This window comes from Diaporthe batatas (assembly GCF_019321695.1).
Source record: "Diaporthe batatas strain CRI 302-4 chromosome Unknown Contig00007, whole genome shotgun sequence".
In the NCBI taxonomy this organism is placed as follows: domain Eukaryota; kingdom Fungi; phylum Ascomycota; class Sordariomycetes; order Diaporthales; family Diaporthaceae; genus Diaporthe; species Diaporthe batatas.
Genome location: NW_025408554.1, coordinates 3,434 through 28,282, shown reverse-complemented (window position 1 = coordinate 28,282; position 24,849 = coordinate 3,434). Strand labels below are relative to the sequence as shown.

General features: G+C 19.3%; 2 protein-coding genes across 2 annotated transcripts; both read left to right on the top strand.

The window, feature by feature from the left end:
* Positions 1-3,084: 3,084 nt before the first annotated feature.
* On the top strand, positions 3,085-4,614 carry KVR01_006893 (uncharacterized protein). Its single transcript, XM_044783139.1, has one exon. It carries the CDS (start codon positions 3,268-3,270, stop codon positions 4,165-4,167), a length of 900 nt encoding a protein of 299 aa, XP_044644324.1. The 5' UTR covers positions 3,085-3,267; the 3' UTR covers positions 4,168-4,614.
* Positions 4,615-5,624: 1,010 nt separating this feature from the next.
* Positions 5,625-23,678, top strand: KVR01_006548 (uncharacterized protein; the record flags this gene model as incomplete). The annotated part of the gene is made up of 3 exons (XM_044793136.1): positions 5,625-5,999; positions 22,236-23,035; positions 23,222-23,678. The coding sequence occupies 3 exons, from the start codon at positions 5,625-5,627 to the stop codon at positions 23,676-23,678; spliced, it is 1,632 nt and encodes a 543-aa protein (XP_044643979.1).
* Positions 23,679-24,849: the final 1,171 nt, after the last annotated feature.

The window sequence follows — 24,849 nt, the reverse complement described above, 5'->3', positions numbered from 1 at the left end:
AAATTTTTAATTATATTAAATATAATATAATAAATTAAAAATTATATTTTATAATAAAGTTATAAGTTTTAAAAAATATTTTATAAAGTTATAATAATAATAATCTTTTATAATAATATTAAAAATATTTTTAAATATTTTCTTATAAATTAAATATTAAATATAATATATATTAATTTTATTTAAATATTAAAAATTAATTAAAGTAATTAATTTTAAATAAATTATAAAATTTAAATATTAAAGTATTATTAATAAATACTTTAAGAAATTTAAAGTTTTATTAATTAATTAAAATAATAATAAAATATTATTAAAAATTAAAGAAATTTAAAATTTTAAATAATATTTTTATAAAAAAATTTAATTAAAAATTTATAAAGTAAAAATTTAAAAATAGAGTTAAAAGGAGGATTTTAATAAATATTTAAAAGTTTTAATAAAAAATTAATTTAAATTTTTTAAAAAAATTAAAAAATTTATATAATAACTTATTAAAATTATAAAATTTAAATAATTAAAAATAATATAATTAAAATTTATTTATTAAAATAAATTAAATAATATACTTTATAATAAAATAAGTTTTATAATAGTAAAATAATTAAAAAGTATTTAAAATTAATAATATTAAAGGTAAATATAAATAATTTAAAGTATTTATTAATTTTAATTTAAAAGGGTAAAATTTAATTAATTTAATTAAAAATAATTAAAAATTTAATTTAATTAAATATAGACTTAATAAATTTAATATAATAAATTAACTTTTAAAATAAATAAATTAAATTTATTATAATTTAATTAATTAAATATTAAAGAATATAATTTATAAAAATAAAAGAATAAATTTCTTTTAATTACAAATTTATTTAAAAGAAAAAGAATAATCCTTTTTATAAATAAAGGTAAATTCTTTAAACACTTATTAAAATATTATAGAAATTAAGAGAAATAAATATTTCTTATATAAGTTAGTATCTTATATTTAAAGGATTAAAATAGTAGTTATATTAGGCTATAAATAGATATAAAGCTGTTGATAAATAGGGTATTTTTATAAGGGCGGTATATGCAATGGGAGGCGCGACTGCTAGCTACACGCCTTGACCGTCCGGCCAAAAGACGATAATAACCAATCTACCAATTGGTTAGTCAAGCAGTACATAAGTGCCGCACCGTCACTGCAGAGTGTCAATGCAACTGTTTGATCACATCTATGTGCGGTACGAGCCTCAGCCACGTGCCCACGTACTGTATTCTCTTTCCACTATTATTGGCACTATATTTCTTCAGACGCTGGGTGTTGAGCGTTTACCACCATATGAAGGTGCTATATACATTTTATATGTATGGGGATTAAAAATGAAACGGCTTTAGCCACACTATATTTTTCCTTTATATTATATAACTATTTATTTCTTCCCTTTAAAGCTTATATATAAAGTCTTTAATAGCTTTATATATATCCTTATAATCTTTTTATAGAGAAACTTTAAATTCTTTTTTTTATTTTTATTATATTTTTCTATATTATTAAAGAGTTAATAATTATTAATAATAAAAACATAAATTTAAAAAAGGATAAATTTATTATATTCTTTCTTTATTTTTTATAACTTACTTTTAAAACTTTTTAAAAAGTTTTAATATTATATTATAAAGTTTTAAGAATAATATATTATAAATTATTTTTTATTTTAAGTTTTTTAAAGTTAGTTATATATTTAAATAAAAATATAATAATTATTTAATAAAGGTTTTATTTAAATATATATATTTAAAGGAATAATTTTTAATTAAATTATTTTTAATATAATTTATTTATATAATAATTATATTTAAAGATTTAATTTTATTATATAACTTCTTTATAATAATTAATATATAAACTATTTTTATTTATAATTTTAATTATTATTATTATTAAAATAATATTTTTTAATTTTATTTATATATTATAAAGTTAAAGTTATAAATATTTATTATATTATAATTATTATTATTAATATTATATTCTTTTTAAATATTAAATTTTAAATACTTATTATTATATAAAGGTGCTATATATATTTTTAAATATATATAGAATAGAAGTGAAACCATATAAAAATAAAACCACTTAATCACCTCTAAAGAAACCGAGGTTTTTCACCTGGGCAGTCAAAGCTGCATCATTCTGGTGGTTAGTTTCCGAAGAGAGGTTTCCGACGTTTTTCCGTGACATTGGAACCTACCAGAAAGGGCCAATCCATGCTGAAGAGAGGCGTGGGTACATCAATTCCTCTGTAGAGAATTGAGGAAGGATAATAACATACCTAGGTACCTAGGTACTAGTAGGTAAGTTACAATCGACGGCGACCTTATCATGCAGAGTTTCGATTACAATGGCACTACTTGAATGTCTTTCTCTTGGTTGGCTTCAAGTTAATTGGATAGTTAACATGGTCAACCTCACCCGTCGGACCTCTTGAGTTTGTCAGATGGGCGTTCCGCTTGTGAACGGCAGGCTATTATGTGAAGCCAACACTGGGAACATGCCCAATAACTGGCAAGATGTGGAGAATAGAGCATCATGGAGACGGCACCCCGCCACGAGGAAGCCCAAGTGACCAGCTGCTTCATGACATGAGGCTTGCATTGGTGCATGGCCTATTACGGAGTGCTGTGTACTATTCGGTTCCCAGCTGATGGTAGAGCCGGGCTGTCTGTGACTGACTGGATCGGGCTGATCGGTGACTCACCTGGGCAGTCCCGGGAGTGGAGCTCCGAGTCCATGAGTAGCAGTAGACAGGCATTGCTGGGGGTCTAATCGCAGAGATTGAGTAAGTGGCTTTTCCAAGGTTCTCCGCCGCAGCACAACGAAGCTTTCCGTGGGACGCCCGCCCGGCTAATACAAGGGCGATCGCCGTCCAGTTAGTGCAGCCATGGCTCCGCGCGTAGCTCGGCACCAAGAAGTGTATGGGAAGGTACTTCCGGGGACGCGGCCCTCCAAACGGCAGATTCCGCTGATCGCCAGCAAATTTTCCCGCCCGGCCTCCCCAACGGGCGAGGAAAAGAAGTTCAAGAGCAGCGCGGGAACCTTTCCAAGCTCCCGGATGCAGGGGCAGATACGCCATCCCCGAGGACTTGTCGACCACCTGCCAAGCTGAGGGATTTCTCGGGCCTCAACGTCTGAATTGGTGTGCTCTGGTTCGAGTTTTCCTCTCGTCTTACAGAGAGACACACACCCGGCACGGATACTTGCTTGGCCAAGGCACGTTTGCGATGATAAGAGGACGAGTGTGCTCCCACGTCGCACAGCTCAGGCTTCCTTCAGGTTCCTCCTCGGTCCTGTCCACAGTGGGGCTTACTCAGAACCTCAACCTCAACGCCAGTCTCAACCTCAACGTCAGCCGCAGTTTTCTCCGTCACTGCAGCTCCTCCTCCGGGCCCCGCGGTCGTCACTTCTCGCCTCACATCGTCTCACCAACCACCACCAAGCGCACCCTCAGGAGCATCATGTCGGACGAGCAGATCTCCCGGTACCTGCAGCAGACGCACGACCGTGTGTTCGAGCACAACACCAAGTGGGCGGCCGACAAGAAGGCCCAGGACCCGGAATTCTTCTCCAAGCTCAGCGCCGGCCAGAAGCCCGAGTACCTGTGGATAGGCTGCAGCGACTCGCGCATCCCCGCCGAGCAGATCACCGGCCTCGAGCCCGGCGAGGCCTTTGTCCACCGCAACATCGCCAACCTGGTCTGCAACATCGACCTCAACGTCGCCTCCGTGCTCAACTACGCCGTCGAGCACCTCGAGGTCAAGCACATCGTCGTCTGCGGCCACTACGGCTGCGGCGGCGTCAAGGCCGCCATGACCCCCAAGGACCTCGGCATCCTCAACCCCTGGCTCAGGAACATCAGGGACGTCTACCGCCTGCACGAGCACGAGCTTGACGCCATCGCCGACGAGTCCGCCCGCTATGATCGCCTGGTCGAGCTCAATGTCATCGAGCAGTGCCGCAACGTCGTCAAGTCTGCCGCCGTCCAGAAGTCCTACGCCAAGAACCACTTCCCCATCGTCCACGGCTGGGTCTTTGGCTTCAACGACGGCCTGCTCAAGGACCTCAAGTTCGACTTCGCCACCGCCCTGGCTGACATCCAGAAGATCTACAAGCTCGCCGAGTGACGGCTGTAGCTGAGCTGTCGTAGAGGGCGTTTAGAGGGAGATTCGGGCGTTTAGAGGGGCTTGGGGTCTGCTTGGGGTGCGGCTGTAAGGCGTAGGTGCGTGCCAGGGCCAGCTTGAAGTGGTTTACATCCTCTGATTAGGGGCCGGGAGCCGGATGGTCACGGAAAAGGCATAGGCCATGGGCCATTTTGGTTCTGAGATTTCTGCACAACATATAGCGATACGCCCTTTTATGGGGAATAAGAATCAAACATCCTGCACTTTCCTCCGCTCGAGAGTCAGCACCGGTCCAGCCTCAGCTCCTGTCTTGAAAAGGGTATAGATATGTGCTGCGGGAGCGTGCCCGAGTCACAGTCCTGGCCAGGGAGGAGACTTACAGATGCCAATGTTGATGAACGCGGGTATCTAGCTATACAAGCGAATTTTAACGAGCACCAGTTGACAACACACCAACTGCTTGAAGCTGGCCTGGCTAATTCACCCATTCAACGTTATGGGACATTTGATAGCTGGAAGTCTATCCGAGCTCCCACCGGAGTCGGTCTATCTGGTTCGGCCACTATCCTGTTTTCATTGAAAGTAACAGCTATGTACAAATACGCAGCGGGTTCTTGACATTGTCCTTCCTTTTCAGCTCAGATGCTGATGCACAATGCCCTTTAAGTGGGGCCAATCATGATGAAGACCTTGGTAATCTTTGAGAAGTTGCTCTCCTGCATGAGGAGAAGCCAAAGGTAGCAACGGGTATCCCAATCAGCTAGCAAAGACAAACACGGAATCTTTGAAAGACCAGCGCCACAATCGCTCAGCTCGTCAATGGCTCCAATTCCAAGGTCTTTGATGGACGGCTGAGCTCTTCCGTACTTTTGGGACTTAGTCAAACCACTGCTTGCCACAACTCCACGGTGATCAATCAAAGCATGATTATCGATTCTGAATTGATGGACATGGTGGTTTCCCCACCGTGAACGCCCTAATCAGTAAATTGAACTCACTCCGCCTCCAGCCGAGATGGTTCAACAATGCTTATTGTTCCAGAACAATCGACCATTAAATACGCCAGGGACTTTGGGCTACCTATAGTATTATTGTCTCATCACACAAGGTCAATGACTAGTTGGTACCACGTATCATTGCCGTGGTAATTCGAGAACAATCAGATCAAATTCCGCCGGAATCTATAAAGATTAATATCAACCTACTGAGTGGAACTGTATTCTTCTCACCTTCTACAACCACTTACTTCCAAGCACTTCTAAGTCCAACACCGAAAAGTCTTTCCCAAGTCAGCAACGCCAAGCACGTGTCCTGGTGACCTTTGACTTGTGCAATATTTTTGGGCAAGTATCGTTAGCCGTAAACTTGACAGCAGAGTCTCAGAACACGAGTACTAGGAAGTAGCACGAAGTGGTGGTAGTCGACAACGCTTTCCACTCTAAACTGTCACGAAGGGTACCATGTCTCATGAACAAGGTAACGATGGCCCTATTTTTAGGCTGCCGAATAACCTTTACAAAGTTCTGGACGCTTCACTTCCATCTGAGCAGGAACTTTTATCACCGCAGGCAACCTTGCGCGATTGTAGTTACGTGGTGTGCGTCGAGGATCTTGGCCAAACGGGTATGTCGCCTGAAGACAAGGCATTCACAGTCGAAGCATTTGGCAATTTTGAAGGCCTTGGGTCTGGGGAGATTAGCAGCTTTACCCCTCTTGCCTTCGAGGCACTCGTCGAGGGGATCCGTGAGCGGAATCCAAATGTAACTCCAAATTTGACCGTCTGGTCCACCTCTAACCTGGCCACACCGGCTAAGCGCGTCTCATCTAATCAGCAAGTCTCTATACAACCTTTTCATAACCTAAATTCTAATTTTACTAAATAACTAAAAAGGGTTTTAAAAAGGGTTTTAAAAAGAATTTAAAGAGGTATTTTAAGTATTAATAATAAATATATATATACTATAAATATAAATATTTAATTTTATAACTTAAATTCTTATTTTCCTTTAAAAAGAATTTAAAAAAGTCTCTTAAAAATTAGTTCTAAATAATTAAAATATAAAGAATACTTTAAGTATAAAAGTTAATATAAATAAAATAATTAATTTTATTAATACTATTAAATTTTAATTAACTTACTTTTAATAAAAATTATAAAACTTAAATTTTATTATATTTAAAAAATAAAAGTTATAAATATAAATATAAATATAATAATATATAAATAAAAATTATAATAAATAAATATACCTTTTATATTAACTTTTATAATAAAAGTATAATATAAAATTAATTTTATTATTAAAAGCTATTAAAGAGTATTTTAAATATTATTTATAATAAACTATTTATATAAAAAAATAACTTAAAAAGATATATTTAAATATAATATTAAACTAAATAAACTCAACTAAATATCTAAATATAAAAATATATTAAATAAACTCTACTAATTAGCCTAAAGATACTTACTCTTTAAGAACTTATTAAGCTCTCTTAAATATAGTTAAAGCTAGCCCACATTAATAACCTCCACCTTATAGTTAATAAAAACTTTTAATAACCTTATATAAAGAAGTTACTTACCATAATATAATATATAAATAAAAATTAATTTTATTTAAATAATATTAAAATAAGTAACTTTTATATAATTATATAATATATATACTATATTATATAAAAAAAAATTATAATATAAAGTATTAAACTATATATTAACTATTTATATAAATAAAAGTAAACTTAAAACTAGAGTAAAAGTAATTTAATAGATATTATCTATTAGTTTATAATATTATAATATAATATTAAAAGGTTAAAAATAATTATTATAATAAAAGTATTATTATAATTAAATATAAAACTAAATATATTAAATTAATATATTAAATATATTATAAAGTAATAAAGTTAGTTAATAGTTTATAAAGAAATATATATCTTTTATACTAATTAATTAAAAATTAATCTATTTAAAGATTATTATAAAACTTTTAATTAATATACCTAAATATTAATAATACCTATATAACCTATAATATTTAAACTATATTACTCTTTTATTATAAATAATTATTTAATTTAAAACTAAAATATAATTATAAAATAATATTTAACTAACTACTTTATTAAATATAATCTATTTAAAAATAAAATAGTTTATATTATATATATTTAAATAAATTAAATCTATATTAAAATATAATTAATTAAAATATAATAAACTATAACCCATATTAATTTATAATACTTACTATAAAAATATTTAAATAAATCTTAATTAAATAAAATATTATAATAAGGTAAAAGTATTTTAATAAATTAAACTATAAAATATTAATATATTATAAAATCTATAATCTCTATCTTTATATAATACTATATATTATTAATTTATAAATAATTTACTTTATAATTCTAAATATTTAAATAAATATTATTTAACTTTCTATTTATAAATATTTAATAACCCTATTAATATATATTTCTATTATTTAAAATATAACTATTCTTAATATTTCTTTATAATAATAAATACTATTTATAACTTTAATACCTTAGGTATTACTATCCTAATAAATTTAAAAATATATAATAATATTAAAAACTAATATTTATTTATACCTTCTATACTTAAATTAAATTATTTAATTTAATAATTAATTATTAGAATTATTTAATCTATAAATACCTAAATTAGGTAGTAAATTATTAATAAGATATACTATATAATTAGAATTTAAGGTTTATTAAAATAGTTTTAATTTAAATATTTATTAAATTAATAAAAGAAAGCTTTAATAAATAATTAAAAATAAATTTAAATAGAATAAAATTTTATTATAAAACTTTAAATAAATATAAATATATTTTATAATTTTTATATAAAACTTTAATATATAATACTTTATAAAATAATTTTAATTTAAAAAAAAATAAAACTTTTTATTTTAAGTTTTCTTTTAAATAATATTATAAAATAAATATAAAATTAAAGTAATTTTAATTAATTTAAATATAAAATATAATAAATATTTAAACCTTTTTTATAATACTACCTTATTAATTTTAATACCTTTAATTTTTATTTATCATAATATATAATATTAATATTATTTATTAAATAAAAAATAAAAAAGAATAAAATAATATAAATAAAAACTAAAAAAAAGTAAAGATATTATACTTTATTAATAAACTACATAATATTACTTACTATTAAACTTAAAACTATTAATATTAATATTTAATTAATATATTAATAATTAATTATACTATATTATTAGTTATATTTAATTTTAAGTTTTATATTTTATTTATTTTATTTATTTTAATTAATTTATATAATATTAATATAAACTTTATAATTATTTTCTAATATATATAAAGCCTTTTATTATAATAGATATAATTTATTATAATATTTACCTTTAAAAAAGCTTTATAACTATATTAATTTTATTAAATTATATCTTAAACTTAATTAAATAATAATAAAAATTAATAATAAAATATTTTAATTTCTAAAAAACTTATTAATATTAATTATAATAATTAATTTAAACCTTTAATAATATAATATATATTTATATTTAACTTTATTTAATTTAAATTAATTATAATTAAAATAAATATATTTTTAAATTATAATACTTTAATTAAATATTTTTTATTTTTATTATTCTACTTCTATTAAATATTAAACTTTTTTATATTTAAAATTATTTAATTTATAATATTTAATAATTTTTATTTTAATAAGATTATAATAAAAATATAATTTAATAATATTAAATATAAACTTTATAATAAAACTATAATAATTAAATTATTTATTAAATAATACTTTTATTAAAATTAAAAAACTATAAATATTATAATATAAATCCTTCTAACTTTAAAAACTTTTATTATTATATAAATTTAATCTAATTTAAAATATTAATAAAATAAATAAAATATTAACTAAATATAAAGATTTAAAATAAATTTTAAAAATTTAAAAGAAAAAAATTATAAATATAAATATAATATAAAGTTTTAATTAAAATATATTAAAAGAAATAAAAAAATAAAAACTATTTACTTATAAATTAATAAAACTTCTAAACTTTTATTTAATAATATTCTTTATTTTTTAAAGTTTAATTTAAATTTATAATTTAAAATTTAAATAAATTATAAATTTTAAAGGAAAAATTTAATTTTAAAATTAATTAAAATTACTTAAAATAAAATAATTTTTTATTTATATAATTAATTATTTAAATTATTTTAAAAGTAAAAATAAAAAATAAAATATTAATTTTATAATTTAACTTTTTTATACTTTTATAAATATTTTAATAAAAATAATAATTTATATATTATTTAATAATTAATATAAATATATTATATTTAAAGTTTATAATATTTAATATAAAATATAAAAATAAATTAAACTATTTTATTATAAATAATTAATTTAATAATAATATATAAATTAAATATTAATAATAAAAACTCTAATAATATAAAAATAAATATTAAAACTTTTAATAACTATATTAAAATTAATAATTAATAATAAAATAAAATTTATTATTAATAAATTATAATAATTTAAATAAAATATATATAAAATAGTTATAAAAAAATAATTTATATTATAAAAACTATTTTAATATTTTAAAGGTATTTATATTATATATATATTATTTATTTTATAACCTATAAAGCTTATAATTAATATTTAAATTATTATTTTATTAATTATTAACTTTTAAAGTTATAAATAATTTAAAATATTAATATAATAAAATAATTTTAAAAAAATAATTATATTTATTTTAACCTTTTATAAAATGTTACTTTTATTAAAATATATATTTATAATTAATTAATAATAATAATATTAATTATATAAATAATTAAAGTAATATTTAACTTTATTTTATTATAAATTTAAAATTTTAATTATTATTACTATATAATAATATAATTTATATTTTATAATTTACTTTAACTTAAAAAAATTAGCTATATTAAAAGTTAATAAATTAATAAAAAAATATATTTTATAAATCTATTTATAAACAACTTTTATAATTAAACCCTTTAGTTAGTATATTTCCTTAAACTTTATAAAGTTTATATTTATTATCTTTTAATTAATTCTTTAATAAATTATTATTAAATAGTTTAAACTTATATAATATTAAATAAACTATAATTTTTATATAAATTAATAAAAAATTTATATTTTTAATTAAAACTATTATTTATATTTATATATTTATCCTATATTTTTATTTTATTAAAATATAAAATTTAATATAATAATAATAACTAACTATTTTTATTATTATAATTAATTATTTATTTATAATAAAATTTAATTTTAAAATAAATATAAATATTATTATAAAAAATTAAAAATAAAAATTATATTTATTATTTATTATAATAAATAAAATAATTATAAAATTAATAATTATATTAATATTTATTTAAAATACTTTATTTATATATTTTTATATATTTATTTAATTAAAATATATTATTTTATAATAAAAACTTATTAATATATCTTTTAATAAATAGTTTATTATAATTACTTTATTACTTTTTAATTAAAATATATTATTTATTATTTTATATAATAAAATATAATTTTATATAAAAAATAATTATAATAATAATTTAACTTTATAACTTAAATATATTTTATAATTATAAATAACTATAATATTTTATAAATAAAAATATAATTATTTAAACTTATTAAAATTAATTTTATATTATTAAATAATTAACTTTAAATAAAATATATTTAAAAAATTATTAAAAGAATAATTAAAATATTTATAATAAATTCTTCTTATAATAAAATAATATTAAATAAATTAATATAAATTTAAAAATAATAATATTTAATTTAATAATAATAAATTAATTTATTTTAATATTAATAATTATTTTAAAAAATAATAAAATAATAAAAATATAAATAACCTTAAAATATATAAACTAATTTATATATAATTAATATTTATATTTTTTATTTTACTATATTTTATTTAAATATATAATAATAAATATAAATAATTTTATAATTAACTAATTTAAAAATTTAAAATAATAATAAATTTAATATATAAATTATTTTTTAGAAAAATTATATTTAATTAAACTAATATAATTTAATATTAATAATTATATATTAATATTATTAATAATATAATTAAAAATCATATATATATAATAAAAACTTAATAATACTTTAATTACTTATTAAATAGTAATATTTCTCTTTTAATTCTATATATATATTTAATATAAATATATAATTATAAATATTAAATTAAAATAAATAATATATAATTAACTATATAATAAAAAATAAAAATAAAATATTAAACTATTTAAACTATAAATATAAATTTAATAACCTTAATAAATACTTTATTTATATTAAACTTTATATATAGTTTATAATAAAACTAATAAAATATATTAATACTATTATATATATATTTTTAACTTTAAAAACTTAATTTATAATTAAATAAAAACTATTATATTTTTATAATTAAATATAATAAAATATAAATAATAATAAAATAAAATAAATAAATTAAAATATTATAATTTATTTTTTAATATTATTTTAATTTAATATATTTATTTTATTTTTAAATTACCCTTTTAATCTAATAATAAAACTATAAAAATTACTCTTATTTTATTTATTTTAAATTACCAAATATAATAATAAAATAATAAAAATTATTTATTTTAAATATTTATATTTAAATAAAGTATTTAAATTTATTAACTATAAAACTTTATATAATAAAAAAACTATAATATTAATTAATAAAATAAACCTTTATATAAATAAATATTTATTATCTTTTTTACTTTTAAAATAAATATATTAAAACTAACTTATTTTAATAAATAATATATATAATAAATATTTTTTATTAATTATAAACTTAATAATATAAATAAATTTTAAAAGTTTTTAATTTTAATATCTTTAAAGTTTATATTATTTTAAAGGTAAAATTAATTATTATTTTAAGTTTAATATTTATATATAAAATAAATAAAGCTATTAATTATTTATTTATATATATTTTTAATTATACTTTATATTATTCATATTTTATTATTATAATTATTATTTATTAAAATAATATTTAAAATATTTTAATAAATTTAAAATTTTATAAATAATTTTATTAAATTTAAAATTATTAAAATAATATTTTATATTAAGTTTATAATATTATTATATATTTATAATTTATAATAATTATTAAATTAATACTTTAAAAGTAATAAAGATTATAATTATAAAATAATATAATAATATTATACTTATTATTAAATAAATTTAAAACTATAATTAAAATAAAATTATATATATTATTAAATAAATTAAAATAAATAGTAAAATTATAAAAATTAATAATTTTATTAATAAAAAAAATTTTAAATAATTATTAAAATATTTAAACTTACTTTATTTTAATTAATATAAATAATAAAAATATTAAAAATTAATATATAATTAATTAAAATTACTTTAAATTATAAAGAAATTAAAATTTAAATAAAATTTATAAAATTAAAAATTTAAAAATTAATAAAAATATATATAAATTAATTATTTATAATATTAAAAGTTTAATAATAATATAATAATTTAATAATTATTAAAATAATAATAATTATAAAAGTTAAAATAAAAAAGAGTTATATAAAGTAATTATAATTAAAATTATTAAATAATAAGAATAAAAGTTATTTATATAATTATTATTTTATTTTAATAAAAATAATATATTATTATTTAATAATAATTAATTTAATAATATAAAAAAATATATTAAACTTTAATAATACTAATTTACTTTTTTAAATATTTTAAATAAATTAAATAATAAAATAAAGTATATTATATTTAATTTTTAATAAATATAAGTTTAAAATTTTATAATAATTTAATTCTTTATTAAATCTTATTAAGTTTAATAATAAGTTTAATAATATTAATAATATTTTAATAAATTTAAAGAATATTATAATTATAAACTATTAAATAAATAATTAACTTATTTTTTAAAAATAATTTATTATTATTTATAATAGTTAAAATATTATAAATATTATTAACTATTTATAACTATTAAATATTTATATTTTAATAATTAATATAAAAATTATATAAATTAATATTATTAATAGTTATTAAAAAATAAATAAACTTTAATAAATATAAAAAATATTTAATTAAAAAAAAATATTATTAAAAAGGTTTTAAAACTTTAATAATAATAAATTAAAATAAATAAAATAATAATTAAAAATTATAAATTATAATTTCTTTTATAATTTAATAAAAAATATATAATAAAAGTAAACTTAAAAATTACTTCTACTATTATTAATTAAAATTATATTTATAAGTTTTATAATTAATACTTTAACTATACTTATATATTTCCTTTTATTTTAATATTTATTTATTATTTATTATAATTTATTAATTATTTAATAAAGTTATTTATTTATAATTATTAATTTAAAATTATTTATTTTAATAAATTATTCTCTATTATTATTAAAAAAAATATATAATAAATATTAAAACTTATTATTATTATTTTATTTTAATTAATATTTAATTAAGTTTTAAAATTAAAACTTAAAATTAAATACTATATATTTATTATATTATTAAAAATTAAATTTAAAATAAAACTTAATTATAGTTTAAAGTTTATAATAAGCTTTAATTTTATAAATATATTTTAATAAAATTTATTTTATATAAATTATATTTAAATAGTTAAAAATTAATAATTTATTATAAGTAAAATAAAATATTTAATTATAATAACGTTTTATATTATTAAATTTAATTTTAAAACTATTAATTCTTACTTTAAAAATTATTAAAAATTTACTTAAATAAATATATTTATATATATTATATATAAATATAATATAAATTATAAAATATTAATATAATTAAGTTTAAATAAATACTTAAAATATTTATAATTTTATTTTAAATTATATATATAATATATAAAATAATTATATATAATATAAAATTAAATAAATTAAAATTAATAAAATAAAAGATATTATATTAAAATTAAAGTAAAAATAATAAATTTTAAAAAAATAGTTATTATAAAATAAATAATAATAAAAATAAATAAACATATATTATATATTATATATTATATATTATATATTATATATTATATTTTATTAATAAACTTTAATTATTAAATATTTTAAATAATTATTAATTTTAAATAAAAATAAAAAAGTAAATATTAAATATTAAAATCTATTAATTTTAAAGTTATTAAATTAACTATTTAAAAGTTATAAAGATTAATAATACCTAATATTCTTATTATAATATAAAAGGTTAAATATAATAAAAGTAATTAAAAGAATAAATTAAAGGATATTAAAAAAGTATAAACTTTATAAATATTATAAATAATAAGGTAGAATAAAAAAACTTAAATTATAACTATATAATATTAAAACTAACTTAATAACTTATATATAAATATAAAGTTAACTATTTATATTATATTTTATAAAACTAACTTTAAAATAAAAGTAATATAAAGTATAATAAATAATAAATTTATATATTATATTTTATATAAGTATATATAAAATAAAATAATATATAAAATAATAATCTATTTTTTATTAACTTTAATAAAAGTTATAATTAAAATAAAAATATAATTCCTTTTTAATAACTAAAATAAATTATACTTATATATTTATTATTAATAATCTTTTATAAACTATTTTCTAATTATTAAACTAAAAACTAATTTATTAAATAATATATAAATAAATATTTTAATATTTAATAATTATAATTTTAATAATAGTATTCTTTATATAAATTATAAAATAATATATTAAAATCATATAAATACTTTTAATATAAATTTATAAATAAATAACTCCTAATAAATATATATAAAAATACTATCTATAAAAGAAAACCTATATTTAAATCCTCTATTAATCTTAAAATAAATAATAATAACTAATAATAACTAACTAAACTCTTAAAATCTTAAGGAACTATTTATAAGGCTATTTATTTATATTTAATAAAACTAATATTTAAACTTTTACTACTAATTTATTAATATAAATATTAATAAAACCTTTAAAAACTTTATTATAAACCTTTTAAAATCTAAATAAATAAATAAATATATTATAAAAACTATTTTATAAGTCCTCTATAAAGGTTTTAAGAAATTTATATAAAGTTATTTAAAATTATAAAAATATTAAAGAAACTAAAAGACTAAAAGGACTACTTAAAGCTATATTTAATAATATTAATTTTAAAAAAACTAACTTTATAAAATAAGAATAAAAATTAATAATAAAATTTTATTATTAAAAATTTATTTAATTATTATATAAACTAAAGTTACTATTAGACTATCTACTATTTTAAATCTAATAATAAATAATATTCTAATAAAGTAAAAGAATAAAAATAAAAATAAAAATAAAAATAAATAAAAATAATAAAATAAGAATATAAATAATAAATAAAAATAAAAATAAAAGTATAAAATCCTATAAATATCCTATTAATAATTACCTTTTTCTATTAAAAATAATATATAATATAATTAAAATAAAATTATTTTAACTATAAATATAATAATATAAAATAATAAATTATAATAAACTATTATTAAATAATATTTTAAACTACCTATTTTAAATATAAATATTAATATAAAACTATAATTTCATATATATTTAATATAATAAGTTAGATAATATTATAAAATAACTATATTATATTAAATAATTAAATAATAAAAGTTAACTTTAAATAAAAATAATAATTTAAAACTATATTAAAACTTACTATTATATAACTTTATAATTTTAATATTAAAATATATATATAATTCTTATTAAAATTCTAAATATTCTAACTTATTAATAAACTTAAATTAAAAATATAATTAAAAGATTATAATATAAATTTCTTTATAATAAAAGTACTAAATTAATAAAAACTTTTAAACTAACCCTTCTTATTAAATTTAAGCTAAACTTATAATATTATAAACTAAATTCTATTTTAATAATAAATTTAAACCTTAATAAACTATAAAGTAACTAACCTCTAATAATAAATATAAAAAAAACTATAAATACTACCTTTATATATATACTTCTAATAAATTAAACTAATTATAAGGAATAAATAATATTTAAATAATAATTTTATAATATTAATAAATAATTTTAATACTTTAAAATATAAATTAATAAAAAATAATTTACTAATAAATATCTAAATACTTTATACTTACTTTTATATCTTATTAAACTTACTAACTAACAATCTAAACTTATAAGCCTTACACACAGCCTCTTAAATAAGTTTAAATCAACTATAACTAATATATAAAGCACCTCCATCACATTATACTATACATTAATAAGTATTAAAAATAGTCACTATAAATACCTATACCTTTCTAATAACCTCTTAATTATTATACTACTTCTCTCCCTTTAAAGCTATTACTATAATATTTATTTTAATTTAATAATTATAATAATTTATATTATTAAATTTAAATAATTATTTAAAAATTATAAAGTTATTTTAAAGGCTAAAAATAATCTTAAAGAAAAGGGGGTTATAAAAATAAAAATAAACTTATTAAAAAAGTTTCTTCCTTTTAAATAACTCTTTCTTTATTCCTCTATAATTAGTCTTCTACTTAAATACCTTAACTAACTAAGAAAGAATTCCTCCCTTCTCCTTCCTATTAGATCTTTTTTAAGTTCTTAACTTCTATTAACCTACTTCTAATAACTCTATTTCTAATAACCCTACTTTTAATAACCCTACTTTTAATAACCCTATTTTTAAATCTTTAAATATAGAATTTTAACTAATTAACTTAAAGGAGGAAGGTAAAGAAGTTAGTATTAGAGTTAAAGGAAGAAAGAAAGAAAGGAAGAAAAGGGAAGGGAAAAAGGAAATACTCCTTCTCTTTTTATATAAAAAAAGGTACCTTTAAAGTTTACAACCCTTTTCCCTTTTATAAGTCCTTTTATAAATTTATTTCTTTATTATAAGTTTATTTTTTCTTTATAAGTTTATTATTATTAAAAAGTTACTAAAAAGCTATTTAACTACTTAAAAGTTAATATTTTCTCCTCTCTAAATATACTTAAAATTAGTTTTATAAATAAAGGGTTTCTAATATAAATAATAACCCTAATAACTATCTCTAATACCCACCAACATATAATATAACAAGAATTAACAACATAAATATTTAGCTTCTTTAAACTATATAATAAGTATATTCACTTAAAGTTATAAACCTAAAACACCCTTTAATTAACACTATAAATAAGATAAACCTACTTATAAATTTAATTAAACTTAAATAAATATTTATTAATCTAACTATACTTAAATAAACTACTCTATTATATAGTCTTATTACTAATACCTCTTTACTTTCTCTAATATTTTTATATATCTAGCTATATTTATAGTTTTAATATACTTAACTTTAATAAACTCTTTTTAAACTAAATTCTCTTATCCATCTTATTATACTACACTAATAATTATTCTCTAATTTTTATAATAATTTAAATCTTTAAAAATATATCTTAAATTTAAGATTTTAACTATTATTATAGTTTTATATATAAGGACGTTATAAATAAAACTTATTAATAAATTAAGGTCCCTATTAAATAGAGCTCTTAGTCTATTAAACTTAACTAACTTTATAATTAACCCTTTTTATAGCTTTATAAAGCCCTTATTATATATTAAATAACCTTTTTTATAAATAAAAAAGACTTTAAGGTTTATTTATCGTTTATAGTATAATAATTAGTTTTATAAAAGGTTAATATTAAATTAAATTAAGTAATATATCTATTCTACTATTAAATTAATAATAACTATCTCTATTTAAGCTATAATTATATTTAAATCCCTATAAATACTCCTATCCTTTCTATTACCTATATAAGTATTAACCTTCCTCCTCTTATTAAATTAGCTATACTTAATAGAATTCTAGGCCCACTAAAACCCTAAAAGGCCCTTAAACTTAGCTACATACTCACATATTAACTTATCTATTACTATAAAGTTATTATCTATTAAAAACCTATCTAAAAGTATATTTTTATTATTAAACTTTAAGCTATTACTAAATAGTATATTCCCTATATACTTAAAAAGATCTAAGTTAAGAACCCCTTATATCCCTACCTCTACCTTCCTTACTTTATAGTTTCTAACCTTATTATAATAAACCCTTACTAAAAATATATTATCTAGGGGTATTAACTAAAAGTTTTCTTTTAAAAAATATTTTATATACTTATTTAATAATAACTTAGCTATAAAGCCCCACTATTACCTTATATAATTATTAAGTATATTATTAATAAAAATATTAATATTACTATTAAAACTTTATAACCTCCTACTATTATAGCTTACTTATATAGTTATAGGATTATTAGAGCTTAGGAGCTTATTAAGCTACTTAAAAACCTTATTCTACTCTTTTTAAAATAAGTTAAATACTATTTAATTTATTATCTATATATTTTATAATATATTATAATAAGTTAAGTCCTACTAATTAACTAAGTCTATTAAAGGATAATCTATAAAGCTTATCTTAAAGCTAATACTATAATTATTCTAGTAAAATAATAAGAAAAAAAGATAACTAGGAATTAATATAATCTTAAAGCCTATATTATTATAGGTAATAAAATATCTAGACTTAATATATTTCTTATATTATTACTCCTATTTTAAGTATTAATAGGTAGGTAAATTAATATAATAAGGTAAACTTACTTTTAAATAGTTATAATATTTATAATATCTATTTATATAAATATATTATATAAAATATATAACTTTATTAATATATTAATCCTTATTTAAATTATAAAAGTATTTTTAAATATACTCTATTATATTTATTATTATTTATATAAATATAAACTTAAAGTTAGTCTTTATAAGTTTAGTTTATTTAATAATATTAAATCTATTATAAGTTTAAGAAAAGTAATTAAATAATAAAACACTAAGTTTCCTTAAGTATTCTTTAACTAAAGGGAGTTATATAACTAATTAAACTTATATTTATATATAATACTTTAAAAATTCTATAACCTTTCTTTATATTAAAGATACTTTTAAGTTAAATTTATTAGGTTTTTATAATTAAACCTTTATTCTAATAAATATTATAAATCTAAAGATAGTAAAAATAATATTTAAAGTTAATAACTTAAAAATTTAAAGTTAAAGTTAAAATATTAAAATAAAATAGTCTCCTTAAGTTTATTTACCTTTAAATAAAAAGCTTCCTATATTTAGTTAGGGTAATTTAAAACTTATCTTTAAGTTTAAAATATTTATTTAATAATATTACCTTTAAGTATAAAGCTAGAAAAATAGTATACTTAAAGATAGGTAATATTATATAAAGTATAATAAATATATTATAGTTCCTTATAATCTCTTTAAAGAGTATATTTAAAAATAATAAAATAAATATTATAAGAGGGTAATAACTCTTTAATATATTTAAAGAGGTTAATATAATATAAAGATTCTTTAATAAATAATAATAAATAAATCTAAGTTCTAACTTATCTAGCTTAATAATAAAAACCTTATATCTATTAAAAGTATAAAAATTTATAATAAGTTAATATATAAGTTAATAGTATTATATAAGTTATATATAATTCTAAATTTATATTCTAATCTAATTCCTATAAATTAGTTTAATAGTCTATTAATAAAGTTATTATAAAAAGCTTTTATTTTATATCTTAATATTCTTTAATAAAAATAACTATCTATTTATTTTATAATCTTTTAATAATATTATCTTTAAAAATTTAGATTCTAATAATATTTTAAATTAAATTATTTTATAATATATATTCTTAATTAAACTTTAATAAATTCTTAAGGCTATTAATCTTATTTTACTACCTTATTCTTTAAATTATAAAAACAACTTAAATATTAAGGTAACTTATTAATTATTATAGCTATAAAAGTACCCTTATAATAAAGGTAAAAATACCCTCCTATATAAATAAAATACCTATTTTATAAAGTTAAAATTAATATTTAAAATATATCTTAAAATATTTTTTTAAGGCTATTTTAAAAGTCTTTATAAGTTTTATTCCTTTATATTAAACCTTAAAAATTAACCTAAAATTAATAATATAATTATATATAATAACCCTTAAAATATAAATAATATCTTAAATAGTAAAATTAAAATAATATATTAATTTTAAGTAAAAAAGTTAAATACTATACTTTTAATAAGATATTATTAATAATTTTAATATTAAACGTTTTATATATATTTTTAATACTTATATTAAAAGAAGGATTTTAATAATTAATTTAATAACTAAATATATAAATTATAATATCTTATTTAAATAAAATATATAAATATATATTAACTTCTTAACCTAATTAAAATATATTAATATATTTAAATAAAACTTATTATATTTAAAAATATTACTTAAAATCTTTAATAAATTCTCTATATTATTAATTTATTATTATATAAAACTTATAAATACTAAATAATAATATTAATAATATAAAGTTAAAAACTTTATCCTAACTTTACTCCTTTAATAGTAATTAAAAAAGTAATAATATATAAAGAATACCCTTTTAAAAGAGTTATAAATAAGTTAATCCTTATAAATTTAATTCTAAGAGGGACTAAAAAAAGGCCACTTCCCTCAACTTAAAGTTAAATAAAGTCTTAAATAAAACCCCCTACTCTTTCCCTTAATATATAAAGGCTACTTATATTTTTATATACTTATATATATAGTTAATTTTAAAGTTAAAATAGTATTTTTAATAGAAAATTCTTAAACTACTTAATTTCTACTTAAATAATAATTAAATATAATTAACTTAAATAAAAAAACTATAAATTTATATTAAGCTATATAATATTCTATATTATAATAAATTATAAATACTTTAATTTTATTTTAATAAAGTTTTTAAGTTTTAAATCTAAATTAATCCTATTAATATATACTTATAAAATTAAACCTTAAAACTTATTTAAAAGTTTAAATAATAACTTTAAATTTAAAATAGTTAAAAGTATAAAACCTAATACTTTAACTTTAATAAATTTAAAAGTAAATACTCTAAATAAATATTATAAAATAAAATAATATAATAATTCTACTACTTAAAGAAGGTTTTATTAACCTAATTTAAAGTTAATTTTATATTTATTAATCTTTTATTAAAAATAGTAAATATTTTTAACTTAAAATTAAAAAAACTATTTAAAATCTATAATATATTAAATAAAATAATATTAAAGTTAAATTATAGTTAAGCTTAAATACTTATTCTTAATATTTAAGTTAAATATATTATTAAAAATCCTCTAATCTTAAAAAGTAAACCTTCTAATAGGGATATCTTAAACATTTAAACTCACTATTAGCTATTATTTAAAGCTAAAACATCTCTATCTTTTTAAAGTAATAATATCTCTAAAATAGTAGTTTAAAGTAATAATAATCTTTCTAAAGTAATCTTCTTCTTAAAGTAATAATCTAAAATAATATTAACTTATATCTAAATATTTATAAATCTTATAATAACTTTTTCATTATAGTTATTTCTAATAACTTAAACATTCCTAATAAATCTAACTATTAATAAGTTTAAAGCTATTATAATACATTTAACTATATTTAATAATACTTTATTAATTAAAGGTAATTAATTATAATACTATTTAAAACTTAAAAGATACCTTTATTTAAGTTTAACTTTTAAAACATCTTCTACTATCCTCCTTAAAGACTCCTCCTTAAATAAAAGAAAATTAGAATTTAGTATATAAAAAGGGAGATATAATGCAATACTGGACCACTTTAATCTATTCCAAAAGTATCCGTTGGACTGTCCTGTTCTTTACCTCTTTACTGAATTTAGACGCTCGGATTACGTGCCTAGGGCAGGCCACTTCCGAGAGGATTTTAATGTGCCATTTTTCCCTGACAACCTTAAAGGGGGCGTTTCACCCTCGCACATTCCGGAAGCTCCTACTGGGCCTGAGCCAGATCATACCTATCCCACCTATCCCGAAAACTCGGTGCCTCGGGGGCTGGAGGCTACTACCGGGCCTGAGCCAAATCGCGCCTATGCCACCTCTCCAGGTGACCCGATGCTTCGGGTCCAGCCAAAAAGGACCAAAACATTCGAGAGTGGCAAGAAGGCTGTCAGCAAGCTCACGATCGCTGTCAAAAATGTCGCCGGTACAGTGAAGGATATCGTGTCTCCACGTGAATTCCCAGAGCAGCATACTGTGCTGACGGAACTGGCATCCACGTTCGATGAAGAGGACTACCTAACGAGTTTACTGGCCACAACGGGCCAAAGGCCTGAGCCACAAGCTGATATCGACCATGACCAGGCACGGTTGTTCCAAAGATTCGCACAGCTTTTCCCACATATTGACTACAGGCAACACTCCGCAAACGAACGCTCCATCCACTTCCGGCACTGCGCACTGGCGATCACACCCCATCAATTTGTTCGAGCATGTCAGATTCTATTCCAATATGATACGACAGGCCTTGCTGGGGGGTTACTGGCGTCTGCAATGGGATCTGGCAAGTCAATCATCGTGCTTGCTAGTTTGGTGATCCGTGCACTTCTATTTGAGAGCAAGCGAAGGGTGGAACGTGAGTGGGAGGAGGTGGAGAAGCGCAGGACTTCATCAAAGAAGGGTTCCAGCTCTCGAAACGCACAAAGATTGGAACATCACCCTCGGAATGCCCCGGGGGGTCAAGACTGTCCAACATCGAGGGATCGCCCACAGGATGTTGTTTGCTTCTGTGTGCCCGATGGCGCCACACGCCATGAGATTGCAAGGCTGAAACCCGGGGCGAGCTTGATACATGTACCTAGCGCTGCAATGCCGGGTTGGATCGAGATCCTCGAGGCCGCCCTCTTCAACCGCCGCAGCTACAACGTCACTGTGTTGTACAATGGGCCTCGACTAAGCTCGAGATTGGAGCCGAGTCCCGACTTTTTGGGCGGAACGAGATTCAACCGATGGCAAATGAGCGCGAGGCTGCCTCCGGGCCACCCTGGTGGGCTGATCACCAACTCGGAAGAGCTTGTCTGGTTTGCTGAGCCAGCGCCCCTGTCAGACCCATCGCTGTGCCTCGAGACGTATATTATTGTCATGACCCATGCTAACCCCCGCCTCAGAGAACTTTTCAGCTGGGAGATTCGTGATCTTGCGGAAGCGCCACAGAACTGCGAATTCTCTTGTGGAGGCTTGTACGCCCTCCTAATAGCTATATACGACCTTTTCGTAGCCTAAATTCTAATTTTACTAAATAACTAAAAAGGGTTTTAAAGAGGGTTTTAAGGAGGGTTTAAAGAAGTATCTTAAATATTAATAATAAATATATATATACTTTAAGTATAAATATTTAATTTTATAACTTAAATTCTTATTTTCCTTTAAGGAAAGTTTAAAAAGGTTTTTTAAAAATTAGTTTTAAATAATTAAAAATATAAAGAATACTTTAAATATAAAAGTTAATATAAATAAAATAATTAATTTTATTAATATTATTAAACTTTAATTAATTTATTTTAATAAAAGTTATAAAAGTTTAAATTTTATTATATTTAAAAGAAATAAAATTATAAATATAAATATAAACATAATAATATATAAATAAAAATTATAATAAATAAATATATTTTTTTATATTAATTTTATAATAAAAGTATAATATAAAATTAGTTTTATTATTAAAAGTTATTAAAAATATTTTAAATATTATTTATAGAAAATTAATTATATAAAAATAATTTAAAAATATATTTAAATATAATATTAAGTTAAATAAATTTAATTAAATATTTAAATATAGAAATATATTAAATAAACTTATTAATTAATTTAAAAGGTATTTATTTTTTAAAAATTTATAAGCTTTTAAATATAATTTATAAAATTAGTTTATATTAATAACTTTTACTTTTATATTAATAAAGATTTTTTAATAACTTTATATAAAGAAGTTATTTACTTTTATAATATAATATATAAAATAAAAATATTTTATTTAAATAATATTAAAATAAATAGTTTTATAATTATAATATATATATTATATTATATAAAAGAATTATAATATAAATATTAAACTATATATTAACTATTTATATAATAATAAACTTAAAATTAATAAAATAATAATTTAATAAATATTATATTTATTAATTTATAATATTATAATATAATATTAAGTTAAAAAGTAATTATTATAATAAAAGTATTATTATAATTAAATATAAAAGTTAAAAATATATTAAATTAATATATTAAATATATTATAAAATAATAAGTTAATTAATATTTATAAGAATATACCTTTTATATTTAATAAAAGTTTTATTTAGAAAATTATTATAAAACTTTTAATTAAAATATATTTAAATATTAATAATATTATATAATTTATAAATATTTAAATTAT